Consider the following 19201-nt stretch of genomic DNA (forward strand, 5'->3'; position numbering starts at 1 on the left):
ACTTGGCTGGAACAACAGAGGGCTTTGGTGAATGTCATTGTTTCTTGTGACAGAGCTTCAGTCTCTGAACTTATTTGTGACCTAAATGTTGAACGTGATTTGCGCAGACCAAGTTTGACGTCCCGTAGCTGGAGCAGCTTGTCTAAACCAATCAAAAATAATAAGGCTTTTGTGATGTTAATGTTGCGGAGGGAGATTTTCATATGCACCATGAAGGGGGAAAGCAGTGGTTCCCAAACTAAGGGTCGGGATCTCCTGTGGGGTCACGAGATGCAGGGAAGGGTAATTTCAAGATAATTTCCATGAGTCATATTCATATTTTAGCCATAATTGTTCCAAAATGTTTAATGAATAGTATTTAAATTAAATATAAGATATGCAAATAAAAAATGTCTCATTACCTCCGTCAAAGAGATTATGTTTTCATCAGAGTTTGTTTCTTAGTCAGCAGGATTACGCAAAAAAGTACTTAACCAATTTCCCTTAATTGCGACATGTGCACGTAGTTGATTGTTTTTGGTAACTAGCTCGATTCAATATCCTTTGGGATCATCTGGGTTTTAATTCTCCGTTATTTTGGAAGTTAGGAGCTGAAAAGTTTGGGAACCGCTCCCTTGATGAACCAGGTTCAGTCAATGCAAGGTGTGCTTCACATCTTACACCCCAGTCAGTTTGCTCCCCTGTAATGTCCTTTGTTCCAGGTTGAGAACCACTGCATTCAGAACATTCTAGTATTCAAATACAATCACATAGTTTGTGATATATTCTGATATTTTGCACCAGAAGTTGATTAAGATTATTTGTTTGTGTTTGAACTGGAAATAAGAAAAAAACGTGTGGCATCCCTTGAGTGAGAGAGAATTCATTCATAATCCTATTTATCCAGGATTTGCTGAAAAGTCACCTCACGCTCACCTCCCCCCACAGACTTCACGCTCCTTGCTGCTCACGCTCCATTTGCCGTTTCCCCCAGTTGTTGTTTTTTCTCAAGTGTTTGTTTCCTTTTCCATGCAAATTGCTAACCCTTTACAGGTCGTCACGACACTTGAGAGCAATGTCAATAAACTCTGTAGTGTAGCAATGTGAGGGATGCTACCAGAACAACCTTGAACACATACGTTTATTCATTATTTACAATAACACGTCAGGATGTTGGTGGAAGAAAGTCATCAGAAAATAGGCATTTCCCTGTATTATCAGTTTTTAATGTATCGTATCAATCAATAATATATCTGTTCCGATGTTGTGTTCACTTGATATTTTGGTTTTAAAAGGATGCTCCCTCAGTGTCCCTCTGATTTCTATCAGTTTGTGAGCTCGGTGTGTGGAGGTGAGACGAGGCAGCACTCTCCAGGCTCAGAGCCCTGCTTTGCTACAGATGAACACTGATTGAATTTCCAACCCTGCAATGGCCAAATTGCTTCTTGTTGTTTGACAAATTTCTCTCGCGGGGAGAAAGTAGTCAAGTGCATCAAAGAGGAGGAGGAGGAGGAGGAGGAGGAGGAGGAGGAGGAAATGGAAGAAGGGTAAAAAGAACAAGAAAATGCAGGGGGAGATTTAGATGGAGAGTGGGTAGACAAAGTTAGCACTCTGCGTGATTTCCGGTTCCCTCTTGTCTCGTGTCAATGCTCGTCGGAGAGAAATAGCTTGAGAGATGTTGAAATGATGTGAGGACGGACGAAAATTAAACAAGAAGGTACGAAAAGGAAAAGACAGCGAAAAAAATTGATGAGTTGTTCCAGGGAGCTGATGCAATAATCTCTTCCAATTCATGTTGTGGCCTCGACTTATCAGTCCAGTGAGCGGCAGGAGCAGCAAAGCATGAAATACAAAAACAGATCACATAAAATATGCAAACAGTAACTTTGGTTTGTTCAAGCAGGTCTGTCCCAGTGGCAAACATATTTGATCTTTATGCTTTTGTGCTTCAATGCAATTCAGAGTTCAGTGTCCTGCCAATATCGACTGTGTACCAACCTCTCCTGAGCTCCGCCAAGCATTCTTCTTTTCCACGCTCCTACCTTTCTCGTCTCTTCCCCGTTTCCATGTTCATCTCGGATGTGTCGCCCTTGTACTTGGCAGACTTCTCTTCTTCTCTTATCTACTCACACAGATTTCAACTCTCTTGACCTTTCCTCCTTTCATTGTTTATTTGTCCGTCATCATTCTTTCTCCTCTCTTCACATGTTTTTCTGACCTGTCTCCTGTCGTCTCTCTCTGTGTCCTCCTCCCCTCTTCTCTGTCCTTCTTGAATGTAATATATCCCTTCTCTCTCCCTCCCTTCTCTCAGAGTGAGGACCTTCCCTAAGGATTCAGCCTTACTGGGCAGGGACACCGTTCGAGCCCTGATGTACTACGCCTTGAAAGTCTGGAGCGACATCGCGCCGCTCAACTTCCACGAGGTGGCCGGCAACGACGCAGACATTCAAATCGACTTCACCAAGGCCGACCACGACGATGGGTATCCGTTTGACGGGCCGGGGGGCACCGTGGCACACGCGTTTTTCCCCGGGGAGAGGTTCACCGCCGGGGACACGCACTTTGACGACGACGAGGCGTGGACCTTCAGATCACCAGGTGAGGCACATTGTTATGAGATCAAGGAAACCAGTCGGGTAGGTGTGTACAAATCTAAAGCATCAATTTGGTGTCACCAGCACAGACTGATATAAAACAGTTTTCCACTGGCGATGTGTTTACTTCCTCTAAAATGTGAAATATATATGTGTGTGATTCAGATGATTGTGTCCATGCTGACTTCCTGAAATATCTACAAAAGAGTGGAAATTGATGGACGAGCTGCAATACTGCTGAGTGTTTGTGATAGAGTGCGGCTCAGGCTACAAATATCTGTCTGAACCCGACCATATATATATATACAAATATACTTATATGTATATATATATATGTATAAATATGGCGTTTTATTTTAAAGGTAAGCTGTTGATCAATCAATATTCTTTATTTTACAAGCCAATAGAAATCCTATTAACCTTTAATGTGCAGGCTGAAGTCTCAGTTGTACAGATCTCATAACCTCTAATAAACCATAACTATGTGTATAATAAACTATTATTATTAAGTCTGTCTTTATCATAGTTTTGGGCACACAGGCTGTGTTTGGCTCATTCTCAGTGTAACACACTCACCCCGTGTGTTTGGGCTAATTGATCCTGCTTGATCTGGCCAAATTTCTTTCATCAAACAGTTTTCAAAGAGCTTGATTACTCGCAGAGGGAAATCTGCGAGTTAGAAAAGAGGACAGGACGACCGCGGCTCTAAGTGGAATTCAATCAGCTCTGCCAATCAAAGGCAGAGCAGCTCATATTGGAAATACCTGTCATTCTCGGCTCGAGAAAACAGAACACAGCGCGCTCAGGCTGCTTTTGGACTCACGTTCGCTGGTTCATTAATCCACTTGTTTGTGCATTCACTCCCTCACAATGCGAAATCCATCCTCTCTGCAGACATCATTATTCACTCGCCTCCTCTCTGCACTTCAGCTGAACTGTGCATCTCGTTGTTATCATGTGAATAATTTTGAAATCCAGAGCTTTTACTGTGTGAAAATTAAATTATTAGCGGCACAACAGGACAGTTTTTCCCAAAACGAGTCCAAATGGTGACATTTTGTTTCTCTGAAGCTCCGCCGTCCTGTCACTTAGCATCAACCTCATTTTCTCCCGACCCTCATTTAAAAAAAACAAAGGAAGGAGGGAGGTGGCGAGCGGAAAAGGGCGAGGAGCGGTACAAGTCCACTCATCCGGACGAAATGAGCGGATGGAAGGATCTCGTCACACTGATTGGATCGTCAGGCAGAGGCTGCCTCAGTCGCGGTCAACCGGATGACAGCATAAATCATTAGCTTTCTCCGACTTGCTTTCTTTATTCTTCCCTTCATGCGGATGACTTGACTTTAAATGACATTCCTCACTCCTCTGCTCAGCGCCTCCATTAATCCCTTCTTTGTGAACGACGGCTGGACAGAAGAGGAGACAGGAAATGGTGATGAGAGCTGTAGAGGTGATGTGAGAAATTTTGAAAGTAAAACATCTCTCACAGGTCAAAAATAAAAGTGAAGTTGAGCATGAAAGTTCACAGCTGACCTTGGAAACAGCTGTATGACAAAACTTAACTGAAGTTCAGAGGCATTGCAGCACGGTAGGGAAGGCAGGTAATTGCCTGGGGCCCCCAAGCTGGGGGGCCTGAGAACAGGTGATTGCACTAGTCCACAGCAATAAACGATATGTACAGTTGACTGCAATCACCCGATTGTTGGAAACCCCCTATAAGGAGGCCCCATGCCGCTATCACGTTCTGCCAAAAGTTTTGTATTTTTAGAGGTTTGATTGAGGACTAGAATGTCTAAATGTTTGTGCATGATGTGTCTTGGATGGTGGTGGGGGTCCCTTTTGCCTGGGGCCCCCAAAATCCCTTGAAATGTTTCTGAGCTTGCCAGCGAGGTGTTTGGATGTAAGGGAAATTCGCTGCTCTGATCTTATAGATATGTTTTCAGCCGTGAGCACAAAAACAGTCTCACAACTCGGTCAGTTGACTTACAAAAAACAAATGGCATGCGTCATTTTAGAGCTAATTTCCATCAGGCTGTTTTAAGCTCTGGTGATAAAGGTTTGCTTGACAAGTGGCTTGAAGATGTAATCCCAATAATCTTCAGATTTAGCACCAATCTAAAGTTTGTATGGGTGTATGTCATTGTGACAGGACGTTGAGGTTCGATGGTTGAGCTGCAGATAGGGTCAGAGACACATTTCAGATTTAGAAAGGTTGTGTAGAGATTCTCTCAGAGACTCTCAGGCCAAAGAAAATCTGTAAGTCCCAAAATGACCTGGCTCTGGTCTGTGACTGAAGAGTGAGCCAAGATGAACCCAACTTGAGGGGGAGGCTCACCGAGAGATGCCAAGGATGGAGTGAACTTACCGGGTCCTTATGTACCACAGGGAGCCTAGAGGATCGAAATGTGCTTGAAACAAACTTGATAATACGAAGTTAGTCAGAGCGTCTCTCACGGCAGAAATGTTTGCACCTGTGCAAAAGACCATATCTCTCCGAGTTAGCAACCTCCAAGCTGAAAAGGGCAAGTTGTGATGAAGTTGTGGATTGTGCAATAAGACGGGCCTGCTTGGTGCTTTAGGTGAATGGTCGTAATGCATCTGCAAATATTATATTTTCAACATTTGCTGTCATTCCGCCATGTTTGCCCAACGGTCATCAATAAAGTGTCATTTTCCAAAACATAGTTAATCATCTGCAGTGAGCTTGTGATGATAAACCCCCCCGAGATGGTATGAATACACACGAAATTCGGTCCAAGCCTATAATGAGAGATCCAATGGTGTATGCCCAGCCGTTATTGAAAATCCCCCATGGTCACAATAACGGAGGACGGCGTGCATCATCCATCGCAATGACAGCGATCTTATCCCCTCATGCAGATGTTCTATCAAAATGAGTCCGACCTAAACGAAACTCCTGCGTCCTGAGTTTAGCGGCGCTCAAGGCGATTGTGATTGTTTTAAAGAAATCAATGCTCTGTCGTAGCAGACAGAAAATGGAATCCAGCTCTGACAGGGAATCAGTCACGGAAATGACAGCTAGGTTATTGAAGGCTTATCGCTAATTTCATACGCTGCTCGTGAGTGACTTACGTCTGTATTGGGTCTTTGTTCCCATACAACTGAAAATAGAACCTAAGCAGCTCAGGACTAATTGTTACTGTCTGTGCTGTTTATTCCACCAGCTGCTGAAAAGTCCCCGAAACCAAGAGATGAAATAAAGTGCTGCCAAAAAGTTTGTGATATGTGGGGTTGCCATAATTCCACATCTGTCTGTAAGTGACGCCTTTTTCCGTTCCTGGAGAAAAGAATTGCTCGACTTGGCAGCCCTGTGCCTATTTCTAAGTACATCCCTTTCTCCCCCCCGACATCCCAAATAAGAGACTTTTTTTCAACTTTCAAACGTGGAAGAAAAAACGAGAAAAATCTGTAAACAGGCAACATTTTATTTTGTGAAGCAGCAGCTCAGATACGATCAGAGATTTTGCTTTAATGCCAGTCGGCCTTTACACTGTGTTTTTTTTTACAATTACATTCACATTATCTTGTGTAATGCACTGTATGCAGCAGCTCAGTTACAGCACATGCACATTACACACCAATACAGAAATGTCGCAAATAAACATATCACTGCGAGTAAGACAGTTTCTTTCAATAATCTCCTGCTTTCGATGTTTTGTTGTTCATTCTGCTTCTGCTGCGATTCTCCTTTGGGTTTGTCTTAGGTTTTTAAAATCATTTTGACGTTACATGCTTTCCGTCGTTGCCACTGAACCTCGCTGCTTTTCCCGACTCATTTTCGGTTCAGTGGGTCGTTAACATTCGTATCACGAGCGTTGAGGGTGAACTTCCATACTAAAAAAATCTGCCCAGTTGTTTCTGGGTCAGTGTTTGAGCTCAGGTCAGGTCATTGAGGGTTCAGCACATATCGTAACAGTGAACCCAGTCCAAACACACACACACACACACAACACCCCTTTCACCCTGAGCGACAGGTACACAAACACACACACAGAGACGGTATAGGCACTGACAGGGCCGGTAAATACTTTATGGATTTTTGTTTGTCTTTGGCACCAATGTGGCGGCCCGGCACGCCTGAAGGCCAGGACGCCGCTGGGTTTAACTGATGTCCACAAAACAGAAAGATCCTGAGTCCCATGTTGCATTTTGACCTCATGTTTTAGATTAAACTTCAGCCTGGAAGATGGAGGGTACAGAGTGTGTGTGTGTGTGTGTGACGGAGGCGCTGTCTGTCCCAGCTGGTGAGTCTGTGATGGGGCCAGGACCTGCCTGGATCTCCCTCCTTTGTTTTGCGCTGTCATGGGGCTGTGAACCATATGTCACGGGACAGCAGCTCAATCTGCTCCAATTAGACCTCCGACGGGGCGGCAGCAGTGGCAGGGCCGGCAGACGATGCTGCCGTTTTGCCGGAGTGTGTGTGTGTGTTTGAATAGTGTGGGGGACGATGGCGGGGGGGGCTAACAACAGCTGCAAAGATATAGATTCGGCTAATGGCAGCGGGGGAGCGAAGGAAAAAGGGGTCAGAGGTGAGATCTGTATGACTGTAATTGTTGTGTCATTGTCTGTCTGCCTCCATCATCCGGCGAACCAAAACACTGTTATCACTGAGCTGCAGTAAATATTACAGCTACATGTACCGAAGGTAAATGTTTTTCCATCTGAATCACCACACAGACGTTAGATGTTCCTCTTTTCACGGATATTTCCTCACAAATCGTGAAAATCGTGAAATCCACATCCTGCACATGAGACTTTCTTTTTTATCCATAAAGCACAGGCTGCTATTTTTAACTGGTTAAATCTTCTGAAGACAAAAGCACTCCCTCCTTCGTCTTTAATCAGCTCGTCTTTAATGATCCCTACAGACCTGGGAGAATCTGCTCTCTTCTTCTGTGGTGTCAAGAGTGAAGTTCAGGTCACCGCAGGTTTTTTTTTACCTCCGCCAACGAGGTTATGTTTCCGTCTGCGCTCGTCTGTCTGTCTGTTAATTGGCAGCATTACGGGGAAAAAAGGATTTCCACGTAACTTGGAGGAAGGATTTGTTACAGGTCAGCGAAGAACCCATTACATTCTGGTGTGGATCCGGATCAGGGTGCAGATTCAAGATGTTTTTTTTTTTACTTTGTTAACATTAGGTTTTTTTATATTTTTTCATAGATTTCTCAGAGAATAATTCTTAGATCTTGATAGAAAGGAAAGGCATGTTTAGCTGAGGGTGCAGATCTGTGGTTGACAGAATCGATTGCTTATCCTTGGTATCCCCGGATGTTGAATCTGAATTTTTTTACCTTGAATTTCGGTATCTGAATATGGCCTGGCCAATTTGAGCAACTTGAATAAATATAGAATCTCTTTTCCTTTTGAATTTATGAAGATAGAAATATAGAGGTTTTTAAATTTCAAATCTGCTGAGACAGATTTTCAAAAAATCCAGATCTTGTGAATTTACACGTGGTCCAATAAGGGGACTGTTGGCGGAGGTGCTCACTCTGCCGTTCTAGTCAACACTTTCTTTTCCCGCTGTTCAGTTTCCCTTCTCTGTAAATCTGAGGCTGTTAGACTGACGCACTGAGGCATAGAGGGGGAAAAAAGTTAATTAAACAACTCTTAATTTCTTCATGTCACACTCCGCCGGCTTCACCTTGCTGCTATCTCACAACTCCTTCCTCCAGCGTCTCTCAGGCATTGTTCAGCAAATGTCAGTATCTGCCTCTGTGCATCGTCGGTGCCTGTTGGACAGGCGATGCTCATCCCTGCGCCCCGCAAAGCTATCGGATCCATCAATTGTTGTTCTTTGCAACTTTTTCAATCGCCTGGCAATCCCATGAGGAGAGGTAAACCTGTTAGGTCGGGCCCACAAGGTAAAGAGCGAATGTCGACGCTTCAGCAGATTGCGGAGCTCTGTAATCGTCTTTAGAAAAATGAACCTTATCAGACAAATCCGTGGCTGAGTAATTGCCTTCGCTAATTCCCCCGGTCCCATCTCCCGGCGCACTGTTCTCAGCAGGGCCCTGAATCTGGGTCCGCAGAAGGCCATCTCCTAATGTGCACGATGATGCTGAATAGTGGAATATTAAGCACCACATTTAGCGGACCAGTTCACCCCATGCTGTGTGATTGATGGTCCTGGTGTCCATTAGCAAGCGCTGAGAGGTGGAATCTCATTGAGATCAAATAAGCGAAGGCCTGTAAGTGCTGTTTTTTTTGTTTTTTTTCTTTGACAGGCGCCAGATTGCTTCTATTAATTATTATGATCACAGCAATCTGCCTCTGCAAACTGATTACTCCGACAAAAACAAAAGCATCATTAAGCAGGTGAATTTTTCATGATGTTCAGTTTTTTTTCCATGCAGCCGCTCCTGTGGTGTGCACGCAGCCTGGTGTGTACTGTTTATCTCTCAGTCAGGATGTGTGCAGCGTAAACACAAGAAACAGAAAGACAAAGGAAGCAGGTCCCTGTTTTATAACTAATACTTTTATTATCAGTCAACTTGACATCGTGTGGATTTTTCAGTTTTTTTTTATTATCTCTGCCAAGGATGTTGTGCTTTCATTGCATGTTTGTCTGTATATTTGCAGGATTACAGAAAAACTACTGAACCGATTTTACCGAAACTTGGTGGAAGGGTGTGGTGTGCTCCAAAAGTGCATCCATTAACTTTTGGAGTGGATTCAATGAAGGGGATGGATCTAGGATGTTTTAATCACTTTCTCCAATATTGCGTTTTTCGGAAATGTTCGTGGATTTCTCAAGAGATAATGCAGAGATCTTGATGAAAACTTTCATGCATATTAAGGGCTCTGTTGTGAGTGTGTGCAATATTGTGCAGGTTGATTGATTTCAAGGGGGCTGTTGCGTCTTTGGCGGAGGTTAATGACACGCATTTTGAACAGGTCAAATACATACAATAAAGTTGCCCTCACACAAGATTAATGAATCTCCAATCTGACAACAGATAACGGCACTAAATCGTAGTCATAGTCTTCATGGGGGATTCTTGATTTTAACTTACTGCTTTGACATTATACTCAAGTTCACTGGCTGACTCTAAATCTTTTGTCATGAACACCTATAAAATGAAACTCATGTGAGATCAAGCCAAGAGCAATGTGCAGAATTTCTTGATTTGTCTCCAGTTTCTTCACATTTTAAAATATAAAAGAGCATAATATGTGTTGCTAGGGGACAATTCAGGTTCCGGGACCGTGGACAGGACCAATAACCTTGTTCGTCTGTCAATCTCTTTTTTTTTTTGTGGGTGTAGGAGAATGAGAGAGTGCTCTTACAGCCTCTAAAAGAACAGGGACTATGTGGACAAAGGTAGACTTCAGTCACAATGGGCTATCATGCTGTTCCATGCTCCTTTATAAGACTTTATTAAAGTGCAGTGTCGTTTTTCCTTTTGCTTCAAACTCCCATCACACCCTGTCTCCTTCCTGGGTTTCACACAACGGCCGACACTTAAGGCAACGGAGCAGACGATACAATGTTCAAATACATAGTGCAAAACAATTCAGATGCAGAAAACAGGAGCGGGACCAGAATCCAGGGGCTGTACATAAACCATAAGATATTAAAAACATGAACAAAAGAAAATGTGTTTTTACTTTTTCTTTAAAATCAAGTGATTATGACATCGCCCTGATTAATTAAGTAATTTAAAGAAATCTTTATTGACTCACAATTTCATTAATCCCGTATTACATGTTTTTATTTTTCCTTTTTGACAATTACAGTCTTTGTTATAGCAGCAGGTTGTGACTTTTCTTGGGTTTTGTACTGTACATCTAAGTTCTCCTCTTCTGAATATGGATAAATCATGAGTCATCAGACTGCTTGTGATTAATCTTGTTAAATCTGAACAGACGGATATAAAACGACATGAAATTCTGTAATAGTTACAACAAAAATTCACATCGAGTGCAAACACGGATTCTTTCCGTCTGCACTCAAAGTTCAGCCAGGTACTTGAGGCCCGAGTGATTACATCACCTCATCGCAACATTATACACGTTGCCCTTGACGACTCCCAATACAAATGATGCTTACATGGAGAACGAGTCTGTGATAACCAAGGTTCTTTCATCATACTGTAGGAGAAACAATGGACACATCTGTCACTGTAGTGAGTGCACTGCATTCAACATTTTAGCTAAGATACAACATGAAGAACATTTTTGCTCTCTTACCAAATGTTGTTCAACTGTTTACGCCGCCCGAGCCCGAGAGAGAGAGAAAAATAACCTAATATTCTGATTCATTTCCTCAGAACAACAGTGACAAATTCATTTCGACGGAGCTGGAGAGGAATGACGATACAACACTGTTTAATTATGTGTTGTGTGAAGTTATTGTTGGCCCATTATTCAGTTTGCCAATTTCTAAATAAACATTGTATTTGCCGCTTGAATAAGTGGAAGCAAGAATGAGCGGCACGATATTTTTACGGCAACGAAAATTAAGAAATTCACCAGTTTAAAAATGTACACTTGTATATGTTTTAGTTGTAATAACATCAACAAACAGACAAATTGATCTCCTGCTAACTAACAGACAAACGCAGATGAAAATGTTGGCCGAGGTTATAACATTTTGAGGGGACTCGCACTAACAAGCCACACTAATGGCTACTTTATTCTGTGTCAGAAAAAATGGAAAAAGGTATGAAATACAACTTTAAGTACTGAGTAGTTGACAAAGAAGGAAGGCAACCAGCACAGGGACAACTGGTTCTATCATATAATTCTGTGCTTTTCATTATTCTGTTCACCGGTTTATGGATCAATGAGGAGCTCTGGTAAAGGGAAGAAGCAGTTTTTGTTCCTCGCTGTTTCGAGTGTCCCTCGGTTGCCTGCTGGAAGGGAGAGTTTAGATAATGTGGATGGAGGAGGTTGTTAATGATGTTGGATGCAAACTGCTGCAGCCGGGAGAAGCAGACATTTCGGAGAATGGGCACGTCGTTGCCAGTGAACTCTGGTGAATGATTATATTTGTGTTGGTCTTTATCCCAGTGTGTCGTGGCCCGGTGGGCTGCATGTTGGCTGTGGTCCAGGCAGCTTGTCCTCAGCTGTTACATTAAGTGCACCCCCCACCCCCCGCTGAGCCTTTTCACTGACTGAATTAAAGTTGTGATCTCAAAGGAAAAGGCGGCTTGAATGACTTCCATTATGTGTCTGGTCACTGAGTCACCGTGTGTCATGTTTGATTCAGTTTTGCTTGTTATCATGTCACGTCAGGTTTCTTGACTCAGGGAGCGGATGTTAGGGACGTAGCTTCAGTTGTGCACCTTAGCGTCATCAAGTGTTTTGGCCTTTTAGTCAACAATACAGTCTGAACCGACTTCTGAACTTCTATGAAATAGACAAATCACAGGGGGTTGGACGAGGTCTTAGGGTGGTGGTGACAATATGTGATGGGAGTGTAACCCGCTGGCCCACGTCCACCAACATTTCCCAGTCTCGGGCTTGCTCCAGCTGAGCACCCCTAAGAATAATATAAGAAAACCTAAAGACTATATTTTTCTAAATTCCCGAATCTGCTACTTTAGCGTTTTTTTCTCATTAGATTTCTCACTCATCCATTCATCCAATAACAACTCTTCATATCCTTAAAGTGTTACGACGGGGCTCAAGCCAAACCCATTGGCCCAGAGTCGTGTTACACCGCTGACAGGTCGCCAGCCCATCACAGGGCCAAGTTACAAAGACAAATAATTGTAAATTTAGAGTCTCCAATTAATCTCACCCCTGGAAAAAACCCAGGCAGAGAGAATATGAAAACTATTCCCCTGGCTGAACGGTTATTCTAACTAAGGTTTAAGAAGCTTGTCAATTTCTCACTCAATGAAATTTATCATTTATTTTCGAGAACTAATATTTGGAGGTTATGCTACGGCCTAAAATGCCCAAGTGACTTCTCATTCCTCATATGAGTTTGAGAATAGGTTCGCAAAAAGTTTGCCGTGTAGGAAAACTTCAGGTCTTCTAGGACGAGCTGTGTAAAGTGTTTTGAGGTAGCCAGACAGATGATTAGCAAATCTCCAGAGTTTAGAGTTTCTAGTGAATCAAGGCCTTTAGTTCAAATCATCATCACCAAGCGATGAAAGCCTTCAGTTTGATAAAAAGCTAATGGCTCACCGGTGAATCCTGCAGGACAAATAATGAACCCCTGAACACAGAAGGATTCAAAAGTCTGTCGAGCTACGTGACTCTACTGTGACTCCACTCTGTTGCTTTCTCTCTCTTCCTTCCTAAACGAATCGGGTTCATCCACCCAATTCTCTCTGCTCCCACTTTGTCCGCAGGCATCACGTCTATTCTGTCTGACGCACATGAGCCGCAGAACTGATGACATGGTGCATATTCTGTTGTGAGCCCCTCTTCTCTCTCTCTCTCTCTCTCTCTCTCTCTCTCTCTCTCTCTCTCTCTCTCTCTCTCTCCTTCCTTTTGTTCACCTTTCCTCTCTGCACCGTGTGCTCCTGCAGATTAGAGTTGGCATTTGCCTCCTGCATACCCCAGGTGGGTACTGTAGTGTGTGCAAGGTTAACTGAATGCAGACTTGAGCTAAGCCACCAAGGAACTCTAAGCTAGCTTGGCTCGACATGCCAACTCTTTCTGCAAATCTAAATCTCCTTGCCCCGGGTTTTTGTCTTGCTCTGCAAAGCCAGACAAGGAGTTTCGCTGGTTTTCTCAAATGTGCTTTAATAGCCCAGAGGCTCTCTAGGTGTCTTTCCACTCTCAGGTTTTGATTGGCAGTGCAGGGACTCAGGCAGCATTACCATAGTTATCGCACCACACCACACGCCTAACAGCACTCAAAGCCCCCTGAGCTGTCTGTCATGCCTCTTAATTTGCAGATGAGTTGAGAGAGGATGAAATACCTGAGCGGGGGTTGGACCAGGTCATCTCAGGACACAGACGTAGCTTAAAGGTGACATCAGAGAGTTTAGCCACTGGGTCATCCCAAAGTAATTCACAGAGAATCTTGCGTATTCTTCATATGTCAAAATGTATTAAACCCTAACCCTAACACATCTGACCATTTAAATCAGGTTATTAGTGACTGATATGAAGCAGTTTACCCTACGCCACTTTTATCTACTATATTACAGCTGGAATAACCACTAAAATCACCTCCGTCAATTAAGGAGGTTCGCCTCTGTCAGTTTGCTGGTTAGTTTGCTTTATTAGCAGGATTTCACAAAAACTACTTGGCAGATTCCCAAGAAGCTTGGTGGAAGGATGTGGTACAGGTCACGGGAAATAACCCTTTTAATTTTGGCATATATCGAGGATTTTTTCGTTTAATTTTCATTTGAACATAGAGGCTCATGTAACTGGTGTGAGGGGGTGAGCATGAGTTCACCGTGCCCGTGTTAAAAGCAGGTTGAAGTGGATTTGTGGAGCCAGCTACAGTTTTTAGTGATTATTCTGTATTTTGAAAGAAAAATTAAAACCATCCACTGAAATGAACTTTGACCTTTGGATTGTGCATTTAATGGAGTTTGCCTTATGTTTATTCCTATTTTCTCCAGTTCATGATCTTTCTTGACACTCATCCATGTTCTCTATCCATCACCCCCCCTCTCTCTCTCCGTGTCCTTCAGACACCCATGGGATGGATCTGTTTGCGGTTGCAGTCCATGAGTTCGGTCACGCCATCGGCCTGGTCCACACCTCCGCCATGGAGTCCATCATGAGACCGTACTACCAGGGTCCCGTAGGAGACCCTCTGAAATACGACCTGCCCTATGAAGACAAGGTCCGCGTCTGGCAGCTCTACGGTACGTGTGTGTGTGTATGTGAAGGGTTATTTTCATTTCCTCCAATAAATCTGCTTTCAGTATTACAAAAAGCACACACGCATTATTACACAGTAGTCCAGTACCTGATTAGAGTGCGGCTTGAAACTCATCTGAACCAGAGAGAAATCCAACTGGACCTGAACCCAACAGGTACAGGAACCCGATGCAGTTAATATAAGCTGCACTGAGTTTCTGTTCCTCTGTCCCTGACACTTGCCCCGTCCCCAATTTCGGATTTTTCAATTCAAAGTGATTTGTCCTCACCCGGCCTGGGCTCGAGTTGGGTCTCCACTCTCTCTGTCTGTATAAGTACTGGGGACGCTGCTGTCAAAAACAGCTAAGTGGTTATATAACTATGAAGGAGCTGTGACGTAAAATGGAAGTATGACATTCATCAGAAGCCAGTGTGGAACATTTTCTTGTGTCTCCACCTGACTTGCCCTTTAAAGTCATTACAGGAGATATTCATTTCCATCATTATCTCATTATGAACATGGAATTTACAGTAAATACTGGTTAATTTTGATAGATCGTAAAGTAAATCTCTGCTTCTTCTCTGATAAATCCTCTGTCTGTGTGAAAACCCCCGTGGAGACGCACATATCTGCATTCACCGACACTTCCTCCTCTCCTCCACCGACCATGACTCAAGAGCCTCTGCTGTAATTACGTGTGTGTTCCCGGGGCAGCGGCGGAGGCAGCTGCTCGCCGGTGGCAGCTCAGAATACTGAAGATACGGAGACCTCCTCATGCAGGAAGCAGTTGATGAGCTCTGTAGAGCGAGGTTATTGATTTAATGAAAACAGGGATGGAGTTAATTGGGCTTCGCTGTGGCATTTGACCTTATAACGCCGCTCCCTGATACAGGAAAGCAGCGGGGTTGAGAGAAGAGAATGATAAACATGAAGAGAGAGAGAATGAAGTGCTGGAATAAGTGGCGAGGGCAAGTGAATTGAATCAAGTTGAGGTGGAGTGAAGTGGAGGTAAAACTGCAGCAGAGGAGCCGCACAGAGTATTCGCTATGTAATATTGTGGTACAGAATAGGAAATTAATGACAAAATTAATTGCAAAAGAAGAGAGATACAGAAAGTAACTATGAATCAGCAGAATTTTACTAAATATGTTGTAAATTCTCTTCCCAGGTGTCAGAGACTCGGTGTCCCACACAATCCGACCAGGAGGCACCTCGCAGACGGCTGAGCCTCCCGTCCTGCTCGACCTTCCTGAGAACAGGTCCAACGTCCTGTGAGTAAAAAAGCTGAGGTTTTTTCACATGCAACAAAAAGTTACTGGACTGTACTCGCACTAAGAAAATCCACCCCAGCCTCTTCGATAAAACGCAGTGACCCAGCGTCACCGGCGCTGCGGTTTAGCAGATGTTTTCCGGGCTTCACTCCCTGCGGATCTCATTCAACAGGACACTGCCTATGCTTTAATGGCCAGAGGAGCGCTGGTGGACCCGTTTAGACCTGAGTGATCCGATCGAACGTGGACAGATGGCTGCTTGGGTTGCACTTTTCTTTCCGAACCGGAGATAAAAGTAATCGATCCTGACCCAAACCCGACAGGCAGTGTTTTTTGGGTCCGAACCCAAACCGAGCCCAATGTTTTCCCAGATTACAGATACATGCGGTGTGAAAATAAGTCAAGTAGACAGCCCAGCCAAACGTGACCGAACCCAACCTCAACCCAGATATCATTTCAAAGTTTTACGCCAAACCCAAATGAGCCTGGCACCAACGGGGCTCGGGTCGAGGATCCACACCCACAAACCCCAAGATGCATTGAGGACGCTTTAAGATCTGATCACTCAGACCACATTTGGAGGTGGTCTGGGACCCGGGGCCTAGTTTTAACATCCGTCCTGTGTGATCTAATCGAAAAGTGGTCAGAGCTAAGTACAGGACCAATGCGTCCTGAATGCGCCACATTGAGAGATAGCTGGGACACTTTCTTTTGACTGCATGACCTCAAATGCGTCGTGAGCCACATTGAAGAACCGGGAACTCAGCTGACGTCCTCTGACCCGCCGGCAGTTTCACTATGAACCAAAGGGATCTTTACTCTTCTCAGTGTTTCCCAAACAATGATTTATTTGTGGCCTCTAACATAATATTTATATGGACCGATACATGTTGATCTTCTTTTTCTTTTGTTCAAGCCAATTTCGAACATGGTCATATCGAAGAGGGTCAATACAAATCAGCTGTATCTTTGTACCTCAGAGATTTCTCCACACACACAACATAGAGAGTTGCTCTTTGAATAATAACAGATAACAGAAGTTCAGCTGCATCAAATAAGAACGCTAAACTTTTAATAGGCCTCACCCAGGTGCTGTTTATTGCAGGGAAACTGTAGTGCACGTTGTTACAGAGATATTTCTATTATTTGGATTGTTCCCTGTACGTCAGGATGATTAAGTTGTGATTGTATTTTAATTTTCTCACTTTTTTTTTACCACTTCCACTGAGAGACGATGTTATGAATCTGTGCAGGAACTCGCTACATGTGTTGTAAAGAAGAGTTTTTTGCCTCCTGATATGAAATCATGAGGTGTCAACAAAGCAAATTGGCTCAGTAATTTGGAGCCTGCTCGTCTAATTAGGTAATTCCCTGAAGCAAGTCGGTCGGCTAAGAGGCAGAAGTAATTTTTTATTATCAAGGATAATTAGACTTAATTTTGTCTTATCAATGTATTTTGAATGTACATAAACACGCACACACTCCCAAACCACCGAGCGCTAACCTTAAAGAAGTCCCTCAAGAGGCCCGAGCAAAACAACTTTAGAAACCTGTCTTCATTTGGATTTAAATTAAAGCTTCTTTCCTTTTCTTTTCCTCCACCAGCGAGGCAACTCCCCCCCCCCTGTCCGTATGTTTTCTGCAGGATTACGCAAAGCTACTCAACAGATTGCCACGAAACATTGGGGAAGGGTTTTGATTGGGTCAGGGAAGAACCCATTGATTTTTGGAGCGGTTTTGGTTAAGGGGATTTGTTTTCATTGAGGTGACACAGATATTTCACCTGACTCTTGTTCATGGTGACCTTCACTGTCTGTACGTCAAGTTTCGGGAAGAACTGTGCTAACCACTGAGCAGTGGTGTGGTGCTATTAGAGCTCTGAATAGAGACCTTTGTTGGTGATACAAGGCCTGGCAGGCTCGCGCCCACAGCGTCGTGGTGCTAATGGATTCATCATTGGCAGGCCGACCACATCGGGGCTTTAAATCAGTGATAAATGCACAGAGGGACTTCACCACGTCGACGTGATAGAATCTCATCTTTAGCCTGGTGTCACCGACTCATGCAGGTATCCAGTCACAGAAGAAGTGGGAATAAAATGTGGATATGTAAAAAGATGCCGGACAATGTTTCCTCCTCCATCAGCTGCAGAAAACATCATTGTTTGTCGTTGTTTTAAAAGTTTAAAGTGTTGTAAATTGTGCTGGTTCGACCAAGACGTTCTTCTCCCCTCGTTTCTAATCCTCTTCCTTCTTTCTTCACGTCTCCCAGGCTGGCGCAAGATGCCCCAGACAGATGCTCCAGTCACTTTGATGCCGTGGCCCAGATACGAGGGGAGGCTTTCTTTTTCAAAGGTACAGCAGCACAGAGGGAGAAGAGCGAGAGACGCAAAGCTGCAGAGCTGCGTGGGAAAATAATATATATTAAAAAAAGAAAGAAATTAGCTAAATGAGCGGAAGTAAGATAGCGATAAGGAAAGAGGATGAGAGAGAGAGAGAGAGGAGCTGAGGGGGGGTAGCAGCTGTACAGACACCCAGCTGAGCCGGTTGAGCCCCGCCAACAGACCCAAAAATTACATCAGGCTTTCATGCCTGCGCCTCTGGAGGGATCACCCCCGAAGCCTTCCACCCAGAACCCAGACGAGCAGCACGACTCGCAGAAGCTCAGCAGCAGTGTTAACAATGCTGAACTTTAATTGACATTTTGCAAACCTCTCTTATTTAAAAAAACTCTTAAATCTTTTACATTACTTATATGAACACTGGACATTCAATGTTTAGAGATCATTGCTACACTAGCTTTAGTCTTTTCTTTTTCTGACTGTATGTTTTTCGTTATTTTCAGCCATCAGGTTTCAGGAGAGGATTTGTTTGAATCGAGGCCTGATAATCTATCTTCTAAAATCAGATGATGTTTTATTATAAGATGATTTTGATGAACATGCCAAATGTAAACATGTACAACATATATATGTTTTTGTAAATATGTACTTTATTTTCACTATTATTGTTGTTATTGTTGTTGTAGGTTTAAGGATAAATAATTATTATCAGCACTGTTGGCTCAGAGTTCATGAGTGGACAGTTGTGAGGGACGGAAGATGTTTCGAGTAGAATGTGAACGATGCAACGAAATCATTTTGGAAAAGTAATTTCATGTTCGAATTTAATAAAAATAGAGAATACAAAGAAAGAATGAAAATGAAAAGCCTGGGAAACAGTTCAGAGCAGGTTAACGTCGATAAGATTTCTACACAATACCAGTGACAGCACATTAGATGAATTTACATTTGCGCTGTTAGGAAATGCACAAAAGATAACAAACAATAATATCTCTGGCCTGCAGCCTGAATGTGGCTGCTCCCCCGTACTCACACCCGTACCTTTCCTCGTAGGAAAGTACTTCTGGCGACTAACTCGAGAGAAGCACCTGGTGTCTCTGCGTCCTGCACAGATCCATCGCTTCTGGAGGGGCCTGCCGACCAACCTGGATGGCGTGGACGCCGTGTATGAGCGACCAGGAGATCACAAAATAGTCTTTTTCAAAGGTACAAA

General features: G+C 43.6%; 1 protein-coding gene across 1 annotated transcript in view; it reads left to right on the top strand.

Annotated features, from left to right (window-relative positions):
- The window catches only part of LOC118098114 (matrix metalloproteinase-17), a 55500-nt gene that overhangs the window by 28830 nt on the left and 7469 nt on the right, over positions 1-19201 (top strand). The window contains exons 4-8 of the mRNA XM_035141588.2: positions 2291-2577; positions 14204-14380; positions 15545-15647; positions 17919-18001; positions 19042-19194. Of these exons, the coding sequence (XP_034997479.1) occupies positions 2291-2577; positions 14204-14380; positions 15545-15647; positions 17919-18001; positions 19042-19194 (803 nt within the window). The remainder of the gene's footprint in view (positions 1-2290; positions 2578-14203; positions 14381-15544; positions 15648-17918; positions 18002-19041; positions 19195-19201) is intronic.

The sequence above is a fragment of the Hippoglossus stenolepis genome, chromosome 18, assembly GCF_022539355.2.
Source record: "Hippoglossus stenolepis isolate QCI-W04-F060 chromosome 18, HSTE1.2, whole genome shotgun sequence".
Classification (NCBI taxonomy): domain Eukaryota; kingdom Metazoa; phylum Chordata; class Actinopteri; order Pleuronectiformes; family Pleuronectidae; genus Hippoglossus; species Hippoglossus stenolepis.